This window comes from Larus michahellis, chromosome 7, assembly GCF_964199755.1.
Source record: "Larus michahellis chromosome 7, bLarMic1.1, whole genome shotgun sequence".
In the NCBI taxonomy this organism is placed as follows: domain Eukaryota; kingdom Metazoa; phylum Chordata; class Aves; order Charadriiformes; family Laridae; genus Larus; species Larus michahellis.
In genome coordinates this window covers 29,824,550-29,845,689 of record NC_133902.1, presented here as the reverse complement: position 1 = coordinate 29,845,689, position 21,140 = coordinate 29,824,550, and the positions used below count along the sequence as shown (strand labels likewise).

At 49.2% G+C, this 21,140-nt stretch overlaps 1 protein-coding gene across 6 annotated transcripts in view; it reads left to right on the top strand.

The window, feature by feature from the left end:
• The window catches only part of NRP2 (neuropilin 2), an 89,413-nt gene that overhangs the window by 31,505 nt on the left and 36,768 nt on the right, over positions 1-21,140 (top strand). For all 6 annotated transcript variants that reach the window (XM_074594040.1, XM_074594043.1, XM_074594041.1 and 3 more), the window contains exons 4-11: positions 1,875-2,105; positions 2,672-2,827; positions 4,701-4,870; positions 5,916-6,071; positions 14,098-14,242; positions 14,446-14,795; positions 15,911-16,055; positions 19,804-19,920. In XM_074594040.1, coding sequence (XP_074450141.1) covers positions 1,875-2,105; positions 2,672-2,827; positions 4,701-4,870; positions 5,916-6,071; positions 14,098-14,242; positions 14,446-14,795; positions 15,911-16,055; positions 19,804-19,920 — 1,470 coding nt within the window. The remainder of the gene's footprint in view (positions 1-1,874; positions 2,106-2,671; positions 2,828-4,700; positions 4,871-5,915; positions 6,072-14,097; positions 14,243-14,445; positions 14,796-15,910; positions 16,056-19,803; positions 19,921-21,140) is intronic.

Below are 21,140 nucleotides of genomic sequence, written 5' to 3'. Positions count from 1 at the left end.
CCCACATGAGGAAACTGTTGTTGCCTAATGCAGTGACATAGTTATGTCTCTCTCCTGTCTCTAGAGGACAGTCCCCAACTCTAGGTTTAGTCTTTGATTTTCTCCCTAGCTCAGAGCTTGTGTTATTTTCCCTATTTATCTATTTGTCTTTCAAGCTGTTTGGAATGAAGTGCACCCTTATCCCTGTTCACGGCATTATGCTGTGATTTGTGTTTGGCCTTATTTTTTGCCTCTATGTTTTACCCCACAGGTTCACACCAGAAAAGCTGGCTGCTTCATTAGGTAGTCAATTAAGAGCCTCTCCTGAGTAGCTCTCCAGCTAGGCTCTGCATAATGCAGTGCTAGGATCCTGCTATTACTGTGGGCTGCTGGCCTGACTCCTGTAGGTTAATGCTGAATTGAATAACAAGTCTCCCATTAGTCCTGGAAAGGCTCGTGCTGCCTGGAAGAGCTGGAGCAGAAGCGTTTGTAGAGGAGAAGGAGGGTGTCCCAGTAAAACTAAAGCGGAAACCTTTGTGAATGCTAACGCCGGGTTGCAGCAGTGGCCAGCAGCATCTCTAACATTCCCTTTCGCCTCTAATAGCTCCAGGCTACCGATTTCTGTTGCCTATTGTCCTGTCTCCACAGCGCAGAGGTTTCAAAGTTGTATGAATACGACGCAAATTCCCCTTGACACAAATTCCCCTTTCCCCGGCCACCCTGAGGCACCTTGGCTGTGTGAGAGGGGGCACAGAGCTGGCCTGGCTGCAGCTGAGGCCAGTGCTGAGGTCAGCAATAAATAAGAGGCAACATTGTCTGCTCTCCTCGCCACGCAAAGGTCTTCCTTAAGGATAGAAATAACTTGCATTTCTGGTGCGGACGGCTCAGTCTGTGAGAAAGAGGGCTCTGTTCCTCCTCTCAGCACAGATCTCCCTGCCACGGCCCCTGTTACCCCTGCTCCTGCTGTGGCCATAGAGCAGGGATGTATGCTGGAGCTGGCCCTCATGCCTTGCGTGGATCTCGGGGGGGGGCTGCAGGCTAACCACATGCTTCCCAAGGGTTTCCAGCTAACAGTGGAGACATTGGCACCCTCCCCCGGACCCTTTCACTGTGTAAATATTTGTGCTTCCTGATTTTCTCAAGAGGAAACTGAGGCACAGTTGTCCATGCGAGAGGGGGAGAGGTTGCAGGAGACCAGCCCCTGGGAACAGCTTCTTCCAAAGAGATGGCATCCCCGTCACTCCTCTCTGCCCCTTCCCAGGCAGTGTCCTCCCCAGACAGGGTCTCCTCCATCAGACCTGGAGCTGCTGTGGCCCTTTGCCAGCAGGGGTGGCAGTCGCGGCAGCGAGGACCACATACGGCAGCCCCCTGTGTGCTGGCCAGCCCCTCTGCAGGCTTTGGGGCAGTGGACACAGGTCTCCTGGCAGGTGACTGGGGAGCCCAGCAGAGAGTGGGTAGGGCTGGCAGGGGAAGCCTCCCATGGCCTCCCTTCCCCACCAGGGCCACCACCACTGGCATGGGGGACATGGCCTACCAAATTGCAGCCGTGGCTTTGGGTGCCTTTGGATGGGATCCCTTTCCTAGTCTTGTTTTTGGAGTAATTGGCATGGGGATCAGCAGTGGCATACAGCTTACATTTGCAGAGCTGTGTGAGGGATCTAGACACATGCTGTCCACTCCAGTGAATGCACAGACCTTGTCTCTCCACCTGTGGAAAGCTTTGAAAATCACCGTCTTGGTCCTTGCAGGAATTCACACAGCTCTTGGGTTACAGGACATTTCCAGAAGTGATACACAACCCCTTTAAGCTCAAAACGGGGTTTCCACAGTGTATCAAGCTGTTGGTATTAAGTTGCATTGTTGCTAAGGCTGCGGGTTTTTTTCTGACACAACAGGCTCTGAGGACTGCTCCAGAAACTTCACTGCCTCCAATGGCACTATTGAGTCTCCAGGTTTCCCTGACAAGTATCCACACAACCTGGACTGTATCTTCACCATCATAGCCAAGCCAAAGACAGAAATCCTCCTCCATTTTCTGCTCTTCGACCTTGAGCATGACCCGCTGCAGGCTGGGGAAGGAGACTGCAAGTACGACTGGCTGGACATCTGGGATGGCATCCCTCAGGGTAAGCCATGCTGTGCTGCTGTCCTCAGCCTCTCTTGGTGTCTCACAGAGCTCCAAAAACTGTGCAGTCTGTGCCTGAACACCAAAGGTGCCTATCCTCAGATGTGGCTACAGCACGCAGCCTACCATCACAGTGCTCCGTGGCCGGCTGTGGGGATGGTGTGCTTGCAGAAGACTGCGTGTATTAAACCCCAAACTAATGCTCTGTTGGAACCACTGATCTGAAAAGCCCCGTGGGGTACTCCAAGATTGCACCGTCCTCCCTCAGGGAAGGGCAGTGGGTTCATGCAGTGTTGGGAGGACCTCCCTACCCATACCAACAGCAGGAAACAGAGCAGATTGGAGCATTTCCCAGCAATTGCAGAGCAACGCCTGCTGCAGTGGATATTTCTGCACGGCGCACTGCATGGCACTGTGCCAGCGAATGTGAAAAATAGCCCATCCCCAAAGCCTTTCTTTTATCCCAATCGGTCCCGCTAAGGCATCCCTGCTGAGTGATGCCAATCTGCTAGTGACCCAGGAGGCCGGTGGAAAAGCAGGCGTTACCTTTGGTGCTTTCTTTTGCAGTCGGCCCCTTGATAGGCAGGTACTGTGGCACTAAGATGCCGTCGGACATCCGCTCAACCACCGGCGTCCTCTCGCTGACTTTCCACACAGACCTGGCAGTGGCTAAAGATGGTTTCTCTGCTCAGTACTACTTGATCCAGCAGGAAGTCCCAGAAAGTAAGTTGGAAATGTGTGCATATGACTTTAGGCAGTCGTGTCACCTGTTTCTCCCAAGTCTTTCACTTGGCACATGTGAGAGTGAGGCAGGCAGGAGTGTGTCCAGGGGCTGGTCCCCCACTGGCAATGCAGACAGCAGTTACACTAGGTGTGTTCTCTGTTTCTCACAGAAGTGAGATTTTAGTAAGAATCACACTTTTTGACCTTTCTTTGACTTTTCACTTGCTTGTGAAGTCTTCTCAATACCTTTTGGGATAGAATCCTTCACGTATGTGCTCAGCCCAAAGGATTTAGGGGAAGACTTCAGCCCAGAGGGTGCAGCAGATTCATTAAAGCACGGGGGAAAATAGTCTCTCCCTCTCTCTGGTTTTCCAAAAATGCACAGCCCCAAACTACAAATTGGAATTTCTTGACTGTCTAATTAAAAAATGCCTAAAGCTCTAAGAATTTCAAACCAAAATTTGTTTTAAAACCCTTATTAAGGGAAGTAAATTGATGTGGAGCGAGGAAGTAAGTTGTGTGTTTTGAGAATGAAGAGCATTTTGGTTCTTTGTGATAATGCTTGCAGGCAAGGAAAGATTCGGTTTGTTTTCCCATGGTATTTTTACATCAGAGCTGCAGTTCTTGACCTCTGTTAGCAGTGAACCTGTGATACAACAGAAGCAGCCTTCAGGACACGCCTCAGTCCCAGAGAAAGAGAGGGGGTCCCTGACCCAACACGGAAAGCCCATGATGGAGAGCAGGGTAGAGTAGCGGTTGTGCAGCACCAGGGCAGCTGTGTTACAGGCTCTTGCTGTGTGATTGGGTTAGGGATGTTGTGCTGAGGCTGTGAGAGTTACAGACAAGCATGAGCTCTTCACTATTACCTATATCCACACTCAGTTGGTCTGTTCTTTAATCCCCTTTCTATTCTGTTCTTTAAAAGGATTGGGAAATAAAATGTGGATGACACCCAAAGCTTGAGAAATCAAGCACAAGAGCTGCTAAAGGGCCAGGCCTGTTTTTATTTATGGTGGTGTAAAATTTAAACTTTAATAATACCACTGAGATCTTAACTTGGCCCATCATTTCCACACAAGGTTGACTTGACCACATTAAAAACACAGGCAGTTTGGTGAAGCCCCATTGGTTTACAGCAGCAGTAGCATGCTTGGGCCCATGCAGTATTTCCTATTTCCTATAGTTTTCTTTGCTATTGTTTCTATGAAACAGTTGCCATAAAATATATGAGATACACAATAAGATTGAGCTAATTGTGACTTTTAAAGCTTCTTGGCTGGTTAATTCCTGTGGGCCTGATAACACATATAGCACATGCACATATACATATACATAGACACATACACACATGCATCCATACTCTCACATGCACATAAAACCTTTAGACCTTCCCATTCCAGGCATCAATGTTCCTGCTGGCAGCACAGCAGTAAGTACCCTCCCGGTGTGCTTGCCCATTTTCCTTGCCTTGTCAGTGCTTAGATTTCACCTCTGGACTTAAAGAAGATGGGGAACTTTGTGGCAAGGGGACTTAGGACTTCTTGGTGGAGATGGAGGGAGGGAAGGGACAGAATTGTGTCAAAACTGTGCAAAGATGAAGGAGGTAGAGAAAGGAAGAAAGATCTGGACTGTATTCGTTTTCATATTCATTTTCAGGCCATGCAAACATAAAGCTGCCCCATCTTTAATTTTTCAGTGCCGTTCTGTGAGCACACACAACCTGCAAGATAGTGCAGATCCTGTTCATCTTTCCAGGCAGGCAGCTTTGCTCGGGGTTAGCTGGGGAGGATAGTTTAGGGCTGCCTTCCACTTGAGAGGCAAGTACAGAGACTGTAAGATGATCTCTGTGTCTGCATGTGTGTGTCTGCTCCAGATTTCCAGTGCAACGTGCCGCTGGGGATGGAGTCTGGCAGGATCTCCAACATGCAGATCAGTGCCTCCTCCACCTACTCAGATGGGCGGTGGACCCCTCAACAGAGCCGGCTCAACAGTGATGACAACGGCTGGACCCCCAATGTAGACAGCAACAAAGAGTACCTCCAGGTACGCACACTTTCCAGCCCCCTCACCTCTTCCCCCACCAAATGGAGCATCACGCTGTTGAACTGACCCTTGACCATAAGGCTTGTTGAATTTTTTATTGCCTCTGTGGCTCATGGGGAGTGAGCAGCAGGGGAGCTGCAGTGCCTCCATGAAATGCGACAGGCTGGCTCTCACATTAGCACGCCTGCATGAGGGCTGACTCGACCTGCCGTCCCTCTCCCACCCCCCTCCTTCCTGCCTAAAACCTTGATGGACTTTCCATCATACTGCCTGAGACTGAGAGACCTCTGGCACTTACAAGGGCCACTGACTCCACTACTGGCCTGAGGACCAAAGTCTCCAGGAGGCATGTGGAAAAACAACTAGAATAATATTTATCTCATCAGTGATGCAGGGAGTGTGAGGGGTCTAACGTTAGGTTGGGGGCTGACAGAGCAAAGGCTTTCCCTGGGACCTGGTTAGATCCACACTCTCTGCCTGCCCAGGGCTTCTGGCTGTGTCACATCACTGTGAGACGCCGCTTGCTAAAGGGCAGTAGGAATGGGAGGTGGTGAACGTCATTGCCTCTAGCAGACGTCTCATTCTTCATTTATGGCAGTGCTACCAAGCCATTTCTGCTGACCTTTCTCAACCCACATTGTAAAAAAAAAGAGGAAGGGAAAACCAGGAACTGCAGCACTTGCTAATTGGACATCATGCTTTTTATTTTACATGGAAAAAGTCAGGCTCTGTCCTGCTTTAATGGACACGAGCTTCTGTGCAGATCCTGTTGCTTGGTCTGAGGCAGGAAGAAGTCTTTGTGATGGTCCCATACGGACAGACATCAAGATCCTTAGTCACTCTTCTACTATGGTCCTATCTGCAAGCATCCTGCTGAATTTAGCCCAGGGGGTTTGTGCCTGCTGAAATGTGCACCCACAGATGGAGTGAGACAGACTGAATTTGCACCTTTTCATGTTTCAGAGACAGAGGGAGGAACTAACTAGCCAACCTGGGCTCTCAGGTGGTCACCATTTTCTCTCTTGTCCCTTTTTCCCCTGGAAAGGTGGACCTCCACTTCCTGACTGTGCTCACAGCCATTGCCACACAGGGTGCCATCTCCAGAGAAACCCAGAATGGCTACTATGTCCGTACCTATAAGCTGGAGGTCAGCACCAATGGGGAGGACTGGATGATGTACCGACATGGGAAAAACCACAAGGTAAAAGCTTTTTTTTCTCTTTTGCATGTACCTTGGTGAGTCTTGCAGCCGGTGGAAGGGACTAGAACAGATTTTACAGGCCTGGAGGGTTTAATCTGTGCGGGACCATTTTTCTGATGAGAGCTAAAAGACTGATGATGCTCTGAGCAGAAACAGTCCTTTCTCCTTTGCACAGCAATGAGGAAACACTATTCCTTCGAAAACCTGGCTGCTGTTGCATCTTTCGTGGTGGTGAGAGTATGTTATTTGACTGCAAATGAAGGAGAAAATGTTTTCACAGCCTGTGTTTTGCCATACAAGATTCATTGAGCTTTTATGGCTGTAGCCCCGTCTGCATGCTGGGTTAACAATCACAAAACCACATGAAACTGTAGTTCAGGAGTTATTGAGGCCTGGAAATGAAAGGGCACAAATCCTAAGAGGGGATCGCACCATCCCAGAGAACAAAATGAACAATAAATAATGAGGAGCAATTCAGTCTGCCGGAGCTGTGGGATCTGCGCTAGCAGGCATGGTCGGCAAGGGTGCATTGAGCCCTGGGAGGTGCTGCACGCTCTTGCTGTGTTTCTGGGAGGCACACAGAGATGGGAGTCAGTGGGAGGGAGGGTAAATATGGGTGTTCGGCCCTTCCAAGCCTTGCGTGTGCTGCTGTGGGGCCAGGCGAGGCAAGCTCGAGGTGGTCTGCATGGGAGCTCTGGCATATGGGGAGGGGGGTTAATGCAGCTGTGGTGCTGGGCTGCTCCTGCTCTGTCACTTGCCTTGGTCGTGTGATTGTCCCCTGGTTAAGGGCACCTCGGGAAAGCCCTTCCCTGCTCTTCTGTGGTGCTCACCAGCACTGCTGCCATGGTTCAGGTCCTCCCCACTGCTGTGCCATAATCTGTCTGCCTGAACTCGGTGGCTGGGGTCCCACACACCTCCCGCCGCGTGCATGTCCCAGCAATTTCTGCTTCCTCAGCACTTCTGTTAAATTAGCTGTCCCCTCCCTTTGCTGGCACAGGCACTGCTGGCATGAAATGCAGCAGTTTGCCTTGTCCAGGATTCATCCAGACATTTCCTTCCCTTCCGGGCCATGTGATTTCCCCTTCCCCACAAGTGTGTCTCACAGTTCAAATTCACTCTGCTTCCCAGAATGAGTCCTCTCTGTGCAGAGGCCCTGAGCAGGGTCTCATACCTGCAATATTTGGAGTACTTAAGCTCCTTGAGTGCCAGTGAGGTGGTGTTAGACCTATTTTAGGGGTAGGGAAATGGAGGCACAGGGCAGCGCAGCACCCCATAGGAGAGTCAGCAGCGGGGTTTCTCTAGACCTCGGGCGGGCTGACTATGGGGCCGCAGCTCATGGCAAAGCTCATGTATAACCCTAACGTAGTGGCCATGTGCTGGTGCGGAGGCTCTGTGCTGTCCTGGGACCCACTGGCTGCGGCAGACCTTTCTGTGAACAGGGGCTGTCTCTCCTCACCCTGGGCAGCCCATGGAAAGGGTTCTCTTCGTTCCCATGTTCTGCCCTCAATTTAGCAGACCCTTTCCAAGGCTGGAGGATAAGTAATTGCTTTTTGGTGGCTCACATACCCCTTGCATCCTGGTGACTGCTTTCCCTCCCCACCGAACAACAGCTGCCAAGCCGCAGTGGGGCCAGGGCAAAGCCCCTTGCTCACGGGCGTGCTGTTGGGGGGCTCTGGCCCTGCATTCCCAGCCCACGTGAATCCCCGCTGTTCCCACATTAGGCAAGCTCCCAGATGTCTGTATTCAAGGTGCAGATTCCTCCCTGCGTCAGTGCGGCGCTCCGCACAGTTCAGGCTGCAACGGTGGAGCGAACCATGCCAAATAGATTTGTCAAGTCTGCCGCAGCTTGATTTGGTGCCATGAGGAGCGGGGAGGGAGAGGAGGGGGTGGACAGACAGGGACTCTCTATTCCTCCATATACATGCAGATATGTAAGTATATATATATATATTTATATATATATACACATACGTGTATATATATATATATGCACATGCACACATAGGCATATGGGGTATATCAAACACTGCTCTGAAATTTTGCCGTCTGTGTGGGCCAAAAGCAAAGCTCTGCCATGTTATAGGCAGGTCAGCTAACATTTACATCTTCATCAAGGAACTAAAGCAAGAGGAAACCAGCGAGTGCAGGAGGGGTGGGGAGAGGATGATGCTTTCTGCTGAGGATGGGGAGCCCTGACCTCCTCCCTTTCATCACCTGCTGCCCCTCCCTCCAGTGTTTCGGAGGAGAGTGGGAACAGGGTGTTTCCCTGCGGAACATGATGGCTCACCTTTAAGTCCCCAGCCACTGGCACTCTCAGTGAGGGAAACGGGAAAGGCAGGATGAGGCAGAAGAAAAAAAGATTAATATGTGCTTGCAGCAGACAGAACTGGCTGGGCTGTTTCCATGTCAAGTGCTTGCTGCCTTTCTGGGGTGGGGAGGCAGTGGGAAGGCAGCGGCTGGTCTGCAGCAGGCAGCAGAGGAGCCTCACACTCACACCTTCCCCTTCCCACCCTATCCCTGCTGGGCTTTCCCCCTGCCTGGCAGCCCGCTCCTCACAAAGCCTAGTCCAGCGCACCTCAGACATGCCCCCCTGTCCAGGGGGTGATGCTCTGTCCTTGCCCGGGGTGTGGGACCAGGGGGAGAAGCTAACCCAGCGACCTGGGTGAAGGTGCAGAGCTGTCTTCCTGTGTGTCCTCTGAGAAAGGAGACAGGGAGGAGAGCAGCCACCACCACATGTTGCCCCACACTCACCCCTTACTACCTAACAGCACATCCCCTTGAGACAGGGCCAAACAACCCCTGCCCCAGAAAGGCTGCTCTGGCTCTGGCCCTCCCTGTTGCATCCCCGCTCTGTGTCATCCAGGGTCGATGGCCCCAGAGGTTATCTTCCAGGCACTGACCCCACTGTGCGCGCCGAGATCTTATCTAGCGGTTTGCAAATGTCTTTAGAAAACAACATCTCGTTCTTCAACCCAAGGAAGGAAAAGAGCACCTTGCAGGATTTGACCTTTTATTTTTGGCCATTTTCTTCGGACAGATTCAGCTATTACGATTTTATCAGAAAACAAAGTGCTCATCCATTCTGATCCACTTCCTTCTTTGTAGGGTCTCGAGTTCCAGCTCCCGTGTGGTCGGAGCCACCCATCTTAGTAACTGTGGAGATCAGCTCACGGGGACCATCTAGTGTGGCGAGGGACTGGGGGATGGGATGGGTTTCAGGATTCAGGTTGGGTTGGGAATGTGTGCTCTCACTGCCTTCATTGCTCTGTATGTAAAATGGGAGTATGGAACTGAAACATTTGCTCTCAGAACCTGTACAAATCAATGGATGAGAAATGGCAGCAAGATCCAGCTGATATGCACTTTCCATTTCCTACTCATTTTGATGGCTTTGTGTTTGTTATCAGCTAGCCTTCCTGGGTGGTATTTCAGGTGGATGCAAGAAGGCAGGTTGAATTGCTGCAAAGAGCTGAATATCTCCACTGTGCATGGAGCTGGGGATGTCAGAGGTGTTTGGTGCTGGCAGAGAATATTGAGGATGACTCTTTGGAGACCCTTGTGCCTTCCCTTAGGAGCATTCCTCTGTCCTTTCAGTTCTTAATGAGGTCTTCTGTGTTCATTCACCTGGGGAGGGAGAGAAAAGCCTTCAGTCCTGTGTCTTCTTTATCTGGAAAACTCAGGAAACGCTTGTGTGATCAGCCAGAAGGCCACGAGTGCTTCTGCACAGAGACATCATGGTGCAGAGGGTTTGCTCAGAAGCATCCCCAGGCCCCAACCTGCTTCTGCTGCTTTCACAGGCAGGACAAAGATGTCAGGCTTTGGGAAAGGCAGCCCCATGCATTCACCCTTGGTGCAGTACCAGGGGAGAATTACAGCCCTGGCTTTCCTAGCAAGGCTGCAGCTTTGTACTTCTGGGCCTGATATCTCCTTTGCAGGCTAACAGAGTGCCACTCCTCATGTCCCTGGTGACTCCCAGATCTGAGTGGAACCTCTCAAAGACATGGTGCTGGCAAGCCCAGCCCAGCACACCGTGCCTTGCCCAGATGTCTGTGCTTTGTTGAGTGTTGCCAAGTATCATTTTTCTTTTACCTCCTTATTCCTGGATTTAATAAATCCGGAACTATCCACCCTCCGCTCGAGCCAGAATCCTCCCACCATCAAATATGCCCCATTTTATGCCTTCCCTATCTGACAAGGGAAATAATCTCCCCTACTTTTCTCCTTCATGCTTCTCTGTCTAAATCCTGAAGCCCTAATCCTGTTAGCATGCTCTGTTCCAGGGCTCTGTCTCCACGGGAGTAACATAATCCTGCAGTAAATCTAGTGGGTCCAGAGAGACACATACATACAGATGAAGGCAGGGCTGCTGCCATCCTTGGCCTTCTCCTCTGCCTCCCCCAGCCACTTTCTGTAGCTCCCCAAGAAATTGCGTAGTGGCCAAGGAGCACAATAAATAAAGCAGGAGAGAGGTTACCTCCTGCCCCCTCTCTGACTCGCTGCCTCTTCAACTTCACAGTGCTTTTTGTCTCCCCGTCCTTCACTCCCTCCACTCCCTTCACTCCAAACTCTGCCGTTGGCACAATTCCCATACCCACTGGAACTAATGCAGCTTCAGAAATCTCCCCATCGCCCCGCAGCGGTTCCAGCGTGTCAGAAATAAGACTTGTAAGTGTTGGTGTGGAGCCTGCATGTGTGTGCACATGGAAAACTTGCCCAGTCCTCCTCTAGCCTAGACATCATCTCCCACCACTTGCTTTCTGCAGCGAATTAATTAAGCAGGTCAGCTCTCATTGATTATCAATTTAATCTTATGTGTAGACCTGCCGACTGGACTAAAATAGAAGTAAATGTAAAGTATACGGGATGGGGATGGGCAGCTTGTTGATGCAGCAGAGAAAATGAGTTCCCTTGACTGCTTCTTGGAAGGTGCTTTTAATTTGTTAATGGTTTTCCCATTCATTTTCTGGCTCCGTCATCCTTTAGCGTGTGTGCGTGCGTGTGCATGCGCGTGCGTATGTGTGCTCTCTGCTGAGTGTGTATATATCTATCTCCTTAGATCGCAGCCAGATATTTTTTTTTCTGCTGGTGTAAATTACTGTGACTTCTTATACTTCGATGGTGATATGTTGATTTACACCATTCGAAGACTTGGCTCAAAATATGTGCTGAGTGGGATGAGAAGCAGATAGGATGGGAGGAATAGCAATGTTCTATTTTGGTAAGGGGGAAGAAATCTTTGCTTTCTTGGCGCTCCCAATTTCACACGTTTTCCTGCTACTTCTTCCCATGCCGTGAGTGCTAATTTGAAGCAGGATATAGAGCCTGTTCGAGTCAATGGGACTCTCCACGGCGCACTTGGGCTCTGGGGTCAGCGTTTTCAGTGCAGAGAAACCATTCGCTCAGGGTCAGACCCTGGTCGGCAGCATCGGGACCTGCGAGCTTACGATGCATTTCCACTTGGGAAGGAGGCTGAAAGGGCAGGCACACAGGAGGACCCCGCTTCTCTAACAGCACTAAGCACCTGCCCTCTGAAAATGGCCCCTTTCTGTTACGCTGAACGGGGTGCGTAGCAATGGTTTGCTGTGATCAGTTGGGGCTCTTCAGAAACAAGGTTCACTGGGGCAGGTCCTGCCAGTGTGGCTGATACTAGCGTTGGAAGTCGGATGCTGTTTCTGCCCTCATAAACTGGCAGTCCAGAGTGTCAAGGCCCCGATTCTGAGTTACGTAGCTTGTTGAATGTGATCTAGTCCTGAGGAAATTACTGGTCCTCAAATCTAAAGCAGAATTGAGGTTGCTCTTCTTGGAAGCAGGTGGTTAGGACTAAGGTCATGTAAGAGATGCTTTCAGCAATGCATGTGGTAGTGATAAAGTTTTTGGGCTCAGTCCTGCTTCTGCTTTCTGTCAAGCTTGACTTTGCAGAAGTCAGCAACAAATTACGCTGGTGTAAATTTGGATTCTGGCCCCTGATGCTCATATGTGCGAAGTGAGCTAAAAAAGAACAAAACTGGAAATATGTTAAACCAAAAAGAGCAGCAAACCTCATCAGTGACTGTTAAACATGCTGGTCCATATGCAACCTTTGGCTCATGGAGTCTTCAAACTGCTGATTGTGGGAAGCGAAGAGAGGTTGCCAGGAGAAGACTCCCCCAGGCTTGCTGCCCCCAGACATCTGCTGGGGGCCACCATGAGGAGCCACCCCAACAGAGGGACCTTTGGGCTGACCTGACGTGCTGCTCCTCGTGCTAAAATAGTTGCACCAGCTCAGATAAACATTTCCTGTCCTCCGGTGTTAGGTTCAGAGGTAAGGTCTTGTGTGTCAGCTCCTGTGTTGACAGAAAGCTGGAGGCTTTGCTGTGGTGTGGAAATGTATCCTTTCAGCCTGTGTTTGTGTGTGTTCCCACAGGTTTACAAGACACACACACACGCATGCCTGGAGAGTGTTTCACAGTAACCACTCTTCTTATAGCCCTCCTGCTGGAAAAAAGGGTATTTGGTGTCTGCTGAGCAAGGAAAAGGATGGGAAGTGGGGTCAGACAGGATAAAATAGGATATTAAAAACACATAAACCATGCTGTGTTGCTAAACGGTAGCAGCATGATGTATATTCTCCAGATTAGCATTTCTGCTCAAGTTCACATCAACCCCAAATCCCAATTACCATCCAGATTTGCAACCAAGGCCCTCTGCAGGGTGGCTTCTCCCTGCCCTGCCGGGAGTGTCGCCGTCCCGGTCTGGACGGGGATGCACAGGGGCAGCCCGCAGCTGGTTGTGGTGCTCCAAACAGCTGCTGTCCCTCTCTGTGCACCATGGTGTGCTGGATCCTGGGAGAGGAGCAGTAACATGTGCTGTCTACAGGCCTAGAGCGGTGAGAGGCTTATAAAATGCTTCTTAACCGCTATTCAAGGCCAGAGCCAGGATATGGCCTCACCCCTTTTTCTGTCCCAGATCATGGGGATCTGCAGGTGAATTGTTTGACTCTTGCCTCAGACAGGAGATTGATGCCAGAGATTACATGCTCCTGCTTCGTTCTGAGACAAACGTAGCAGGAGCCCCTGTGCTTAGTATGGCATATGCAGGGTAGGAGCCTGCAGAAGAGCCCAGCCAAAATCTCAGATGCGGCTTCTGGCTGAGATCGGAGGATGCCCTAGCCCTGTCCTGAGACCCTGCGTGCTTGGAGGGGAAGTGGGCAACACCTGCAGACTCGGTCCGAGAGCTTTAGTGCTTTATGCTGGGGGCAGAGAAAGGGTTGAATATTACCCTCAGGTTTGGTATTTCCTCTTTTCCCCCTTTTCTTCCCCGCTATGGCTCTGCAGCCTGAAACAGAAACACAAGTATACAGTCCTGATCTGGCCTATTAAAAAAATGGGAAGGAGGGATAGATGTAACGTCCATCTGGTAGTTATTGATTATGGCCATCTGGTAAGGCAGCAGCCTTTTCATATCATGTCGGATCATAAACTCCCCCGAAAAGCTGTCTCTGTGTGGCGGGCTGCGTGTTCGCCAGAGAGGCAGGAGCGAGGGGCTGGCTGGGACAGTGGCTCATCGCCCCAGGCAGAGGCACCATCCTCCTGGCTCGTGACGCTGCTTGAACACGATGTTTCCCGGTGGAGCTCAGTACGAGGACATGTTATGATGTCAGCCCATTTGTCCGCAGAGGGGAGGCAAGATCTTACGCAGCATTTGGGGACATCTGGCCATTTGTGTTGGAGTGGCTCTAGGTTTGGGTGTGAGCTGGAAGCTGCTGTGGCCTGACAGTCCGGGGTGCCTTGGGGTGCCGTGAGAGGCAGTGGGGCAGCAAGCTCCTGGGTCTCCTGCCTGGTGGGTGAGTTCATCCACCCACCGTGCTGTTCTGCCAGCGGCTCAGCTCTCCCTGCCTGCCCCTGGGTGTTTGCCCTGGCCGGAGGCTGGCCCTTCCCAGAAAGCCTCTCCTCAGTTTTCCCTGCTGAGATTATTTTGACTGCTAATCTGGTTATTTCTTTCTACCTGAAAAGGACATAACTGTATTTCTGCCCCATCTCCCTTGCAGACATTTCAGGCCAACGAGGATGCCACGGAGGTGGTTCTCAACAAGATACACAGCCCGGTGCTCACACGCTTCGTGCGCATCCGTCCCCAGAGCTGGCAAAACGGCATCGCCCTAAGGCTGGAGCTGTATGGCTGCCGCATCACCGGTGAGGCTTGCCTCCTCCCTGTCCCTCCGACAACCCGTCCCAGGGTGCTGTCCCCCCGCAGCTGTCATGGCTGCTTGGCATGCGAACGGTGACACTGTGACCAGCATGGAGGCACCCATCCCAAGGGATGCGCTTGGGGGGGACAGGCACCCAGGCCCCGGAGGCAGGGGGGAAGCCTGTTCATGCCGTTTCCTTCCCTGCAGATTCACCCTGCTCCAACTTGTTGGGAATGCTTTCTGGCCTCATCCCTGACTCGCAGATCTCAGCCTCTTCCATCAGAAGCTATGACTGGTCTCCCAGCATGGCCCGCCTGGTGAGCAGCCGCTCAGGCTGGTTTCCTCGCGTCCCCCAAGCCCAGCCTGGGGAGGAGTGGCTGCAGGTGGACCTTGGCGTCCCGAAGAATATCAAAGGAGTCATTATCCAGGGGGCTCGTGGAGGGGACAGCGTGACCACCACTGAGTCCCGCTCCTTTGTGAAGAAGTTTAAGGTGGCCTACAGCATGAATGGAAAGGACTGGGACTTCATCCAGGACCCTAAAACAATGCAAGCCAAGGTAGGCACTGCCTGGAGCAGCTGCAAAGCGAGATACATTTCTGGCTATCTTTAGTCTGCCTGATGGGGTCTTGGAAAATTAGCTGTCTCTCCCCATAGAGACCATGGAAGTTTGGGTTGTCACCATGAAATCCCAGGTTGTGTCCCCTGATCCTGCTCCTAAGCCATATTAGAGGATGTAGGTTCCACCTTGCTCCAGAGATGGCAATTTCCCTTCATTTCTTATTGTGGACCAGGCCTGGGGATGTGGACATCACCTTCTGCTCCTCCCAGCTCCTGCAGGTCAAAGCCCACAAGTTGGTGTATTCAATTATGTTTGGCACAAATTAATTACATATTTTAAGGGGAAGGGTGTTGCTGTTGTGGCTTGCACCTCTGGAAAAGGAAGATAAATCACAACTTCTCTTTGGGAAATTTGCTATTTCTGAAGTCTCTTTTGCCACACTGGTGTGACCCTGAAATTCCCTGTGCTTTTACCGTATCATCGGAGTTCCCCATGGTCTTTCTGCTTAGTGGTATGGGAGTGGCAGGGAGCTTAAGAAATTAATGAGTTCTAAGATACTGCCTGTTCTGTTTTTATGCAAACTCATCTGCTTCTGAAAATTTGGGGAAGTTTTAATTTTTTCTGATCCTACAAATGAATCTTAGAAGGCCTGGCGCTATCTATAGCACTCTGTTTATTCCCCACAGACTTGAGATCATGCACGTAAGCTGAAAAGCAGCAGTACTTGGACTGTGAGGAAAACTGAGCATTTACACTATCCTAGAACATGCAGTAGCTTCTTTATTTGCCAAAGGACAAATCTGATCTTATTTGTATGTGAAGTTAGTAGATGTTCCCCCAGCTTTCCCTGTGTGGCTTGGATCAGAATCTGACCCCTGGATATAAAGCAGAGGCCAAGAGAGATTGTACAGGTTTCTTAGAAACAGCCTCTCTGGTCCTCTTGAAACTGAGGAGGAACAGCCCAATTTTTGCTCAGCTGGACTCAATGGCCGTGAGTCGGACAGCTAAACTATTTCAGGCTGTGTCTGTGCCCTGCCAGACCCAAATTATCAAGTCTGGTGGAGAGCATGTGGGATGCATACATCACTTGCCTTTTTTCTCTCTCTCTGTAGCTTTTTGAAGGCAACATCCATTACGATATCCCTGAAGTCCGAAGATTTGACCCTGTTCCTGCCCAGTATGTCCGAGTGCACCCAGAGAGGTGGTCCCCAGCAGGAATAGGAATGCGCCTGGAGGTGCTGGGCTGCGACTGGACAGGTAGGAGCCCCTGTGCCTCTGCCCACCAGCTCCATCGGGGTCATGGTGGGCGCTAAACCGGCAAGGTGCGAGTGTAAGGTTATTTCTCTCCCTGCTGTCCCATCTCAGGGTCATACTGTGGCAGGGAGACTGCAGCCGTGATGGCAGGATTTGCAGTGTGGCCTGAACCCATCTTTTTACTTCTACTTTAAAAGGAACTGGCCTTGACACAGCATGTAGCAGCAATGTTTGAACCCCCATCCAAGCTTTTGCACAGAGATCCACCCGGGATTTGTCCCCAGCTCCCTTCTCCCTCCTGTCAGAACTTTTAACTGGATGTTGTGCAGGCTTTCCCACTCTCTGTGTTAGATAACATTTGGGCTTTTTAATCCAAATGGATAAGACAAAAAAATAGGAAGAGAAGCAGAGGTGCAAAAGAGGGGTTCAGTGACTGGTACAGGTATCTTGAGCTGACAAAATAAGGTTTTGCTGTAAAAACATCTGTTCCTCTCTCATTGAACGCCATGTGGAAATCCTTCTGCAGACAAGGTTGGGGATTTAACTCTCCAACATCTCTACAATATCCCTAAGACCAGGGAAGTTTGTTCACTTTTGCCCACCTGTTTTTCACAAGCGGTATGCCTTGCAGCCACCATTACTTTTAATACAGAGGTGAAAACTGTCTAACACACTCACTGAGACCGGTAGAGGTTGTACCTCTGACCCTTTTGAGGCTTGATGGTGATTGATTGCTCCATAGTTTCATCCCCCAAAAGACAAAAATGCACCCAACAGCTCATTGTGTCTGAAGCTAGTTTTTCAGTGCCAGAGGCTAGTTGTGCCTTTTTCTAACCTATTTTATTTTTTAATAATCTGCTTAAATCTGAATCTGGTGTCCAGATGTCAGTGATAAAGAAGTATGATTTCCATTTTATAAACACATCTGTAGAAGGCATTTTCTTGTAAGAATTCCCATTCTAGGAAGCTTAAAAGACAAAGAGCTTTTTCCCACCCTTTTGTGGAGTCTTTACTACCCCTTCCTCCTGTGATATGCTGTGAGATGCATTACAAACACTTAATAGCAAATCACAGAACACACATACACACAATTAATAATGATAATTTGTCACCTTTGAAGTCAATGGCAAATCTCCACCTGGACTGGGAATCCATTGTAAATGATTTAAACTTTAGATCAAGATTAGATCTTAATTTAAATCTTACCACATCTTTGGGATGTTGTAGGAGAAGCAGGCGCCATGGCTGTCCTGCAAGCAGTGGGAGCTGAGGCTTCATGCAGAAGTGGTCAGGCAGCTCCCGCATCGTTGCGTCAGGCAGCTCCCAGGAATCTCCAGCTGCCAGATCTCTGCAGACCGTTGGTGGCTGGTGCATCACAGTGCGGCATTACTGCCACAAAGGGAGGCAGTCGCACAAGAGCTCTGACCACGGATATGTCAGCCCCTCCATTGCAATCCTCCAAATTAGAGAATAAGAGGGGTTTGGCATCCTCAACTTCTTGTGCTATTTTTTGATCCAAATTTTCTTTTACAGCTATGTCCACGTTCAGTTTCAATATCAGCAGCAACAGCCCACGTTTTTTCCGGGCAGGGTGCTTTATGGTCATTTCCCAGAGTGGCCGTCTAATCATTTGCACATTGTAATGTTTAAAACTCAACTGCCAAGTCATAAATATTCGTAGCTTTATTGATCTACAGGCATTCAGCTTTGTAATCAGAGCAGGGCTTGTAATCTTGTGGATTCACTATGTTATAAAAAGCATTTATATCCCTGATGCAACCTGGAGAGCAGAGATAGCCCATGGCATTATCTACACGCTAAATCCAGGCTGGCTACATGCAGCAGTCCTTGACAACGCCAAGATACAGACCTCCTTTGCTGGGAGGACCCAGGCATGTTACAGAACTGGCTGTGAAAACCCAGGCAATTGCACTTGCTTGGGAACAAGATTAAGAGAGGGATTAAAACAAGCTGATTGAAAATATACTCAAGTGAGGGCCTAAGCCCATGCGTACCCTGCCCAGTTGTTTTAATTTCTTATCAGCTACAGGCATCTTAATTATTGAGTCAAACAGGTAATTTAACAGCAACTGGACTCACAAACTAGTTGGCTAGTAGCTCAAAAATTGGGAAGCAGGCAGTCAGCAATTGACTTCTTTCAAAGACCTGCCAAATTTTTTCTTCTGAAGAGTCGAGATTGATGAATGTTCACTTGCAGCTGGTTTTCTCTCCTTTGAAGTTCCAAACATCTGGCTTCAATTGCTCAGTGACTTTGCATTTTGATCAGCAGTTACCACCAGTTGCACAGACACTTGCTGGGCCAGGGAGAGAGAGAAAGCGAGCAAGCCAGACCTCTCTTTTTCACTTTCCATTTCACACATCACGTTGTCCTCTCTGCTATTTTCATTATCTCTTGTAACCATCGTGTTGCAGCTCTGCCATGGTAACTGATTTTTCAAGATATATTTCTGCGGCTTGTCCAGGGCAATGCAACACTGTTGATTTACATCCGCTCAGCATCTGTGTCCCGTATGGGACTTGGCTTTCAAGGTCCTTCCACATTGTCACATTTCAGCTATAAATCTCAATATACAAGAACAACAACCTAAAAAAATGTACCAGCTCTAAATAACTTGCAGCTTTTGATATGTTGCCTTCACCTGCTGCTTTTTTTTTCTTTTCTTTTTTATGACACTTTTCTGTGCCTGGCTGCTTGCAATTTGCTTCTTGGTTGTGTTTGAGGTTTTATGGGGTTGTAACAAATTTAAACTTACAAATTAAGAGACTTTGAGGTTATTTGGTATTTTATCCTGAACAAAAGACAGACACTGGGAAAAAAAAAAAGTAAAAAAACCCCGGAGAGTTTATGTGCAACATGTTTAATAACAGGAAAATAAATGGGCAGAAAGGAGCCTATGGAAAATATTCAATGTATTTAGGCATTTCCTCCTGCTTCTGGCTTTATTAAATGATATCCTGAAGGGTGCCGACAAAGAAACACAATCGCACATAACTGAGCAAAGCAGCCTCTTTTCAAAAGTGGAAAGAATCAAGCCTGCTGTACTCATAAAAGGAGAGACTGCTGGAACCTAATGTCGTTTACTGTTGATCTTAATATCCTTCCCCTTCTTGCTTAAATTTCCCCTGACACCTGCTTGGAGGTTGTTTCACACGGGCCATGTTGGAGAGAGGGAAATTGGACAGAGACCCTTTGAAAGTGTAGTCAGGAGCCTGGAGTGTGAAACCAGATGCTTTCTGCAGCGAGCCAGAGCACGCTAGGGGATCCTCTGGGTCCGTTTGCGGTTACGTCATTTGTGGGTTTGAGTGACTTGTTTTATAAATTGGCACAATTGGTGGGAATGTTGTGTGTGTGTTTTTAACGTGTCATATGCCTTTATGAAAGAAAAAGACGTTCTGCCTGTGATCTCTCTTATCCAGTAATGACAGCTAAGCGGATTGCCAACACTAGCGTAGATTAAAAAATTAAGAGAAAAAGTAGCATGTATGTCTAGAGGAGAGTCTTGTCCAACAGGGACTCTAAATCAAAGGAACTCCCGTACGGAAACAGCCAGTTCACTTGAAGTTCAAACCATGCTGACATTTGTAGCATGTAGAAATTTCATGGTGTTCTTGTTCTATCTCTTCCTGCCATTATAAGAACATGAGAAATTATTTTTTTTGCTTTGTTTCCTCCTACATGGGCTTTTTGTACTGTCTATTGCAAATAGCATCTCTAGTCTGTTTTTTTCAGATGTAAAGCCCACTGCAGAGACACTGATGCCCACTTTGAAGAGCGAAGAGACCACCACCCCATACCCAACTGATGAAGAGGCAACCGACTGTGGTGATAGCTGTGGAGAAGAGGAGGGTATGTATCAGAGCACATCTTTGTCTCAATAAATGATGGGTTAAAAGCTATCAAATACTCTTATCTTCCCATTTGCTTCTATGCATGGAGCTGATTCCTGGAAAGCTTAGAGTAATATTATTAGTAATAGGCCAAGATAAAAAAATGCAACAAACAAAACTTGCCAAAATCTGATAAGTTATATCAAGAAAGGATGCAAGAGCAAGAGATAGCAACTAATTCAGTCCCTAGGGTACGAGACTCGAAGAGCTGCTCTCCCAGCTTCCTTACATGACCTGATGCAACTCACTTAGTGCCTTGTTTAGAGCCACCTCCGTTCCAGATCCCCTTGGCTGGGTGTCATAAATTCAGAAGGCGATTCAGGGGAGAGATTCAGACTGCCTGGTATGGAAGACTCCTTTTGCAGAGGTCACAACTGTGGGAGTAAATCACAACATGTAGAGAAGGCTGATGTCCTGAAAACCTATCTGTTAAGGATCATCTTCCCTAATATTAACTGCTTAAAATTTAGGAGGACAGTCTGGGCTGATTGTGCAGGCAGCAGAGAGAGGGGAACAGTAACTCCAGGCAGGAATTCATCCCTCCAGTCTTAGATGGCTGTCAGATGTACAGGGAATGGTTTGGTATCTGTGGTGCTTGCCTGCCTCTTCTGACTACAGAAGAGGCTGAATGTTAGTTTAGACGACACGCTGTGCTTGTGAAGAGACAATGCTGGGGGCAACTAATCCTCTCTGCCTCAGATCCCTACCAGTAAAAGCAGACATCATATTTTTCTGCTCCTTGCAAGGGGGCATGTGAGCATCTAAAGCTTTGACATGTCCAGATTAAGGGGAGTGGGCACGGCAGAGCTGTGCAGGGTTAGTTGTGCAGCACAGTGTGCAGGAGATGCACACCCCTGGGCAGACAGCAGAGCGTGGGCCTCAGCGCTGGGGCTTGGGCATTTACACAAGGACTTCAACGAGAAATCTCAGGAGGAAAAGATATCCTTTGAGATAGCTCCTAGGACTTCTGTCACTTCAGCTTCCAGTCCCAGAGAAAAAATTAATGGGTTTTAAAATACATAAATTAAAAAAAGAACATTAATTGGCTTTTTCACACCTCGCATCGGGATTCTGCTGTAGTTCAGTTCTGGAAATGCAAGTTGCAGAAGTAGCTCAACGGGCCTGATTCTCATTGCTTTGCCTCAGTGATAAGCCTGTGCAACTCTGCTACCACTAAGG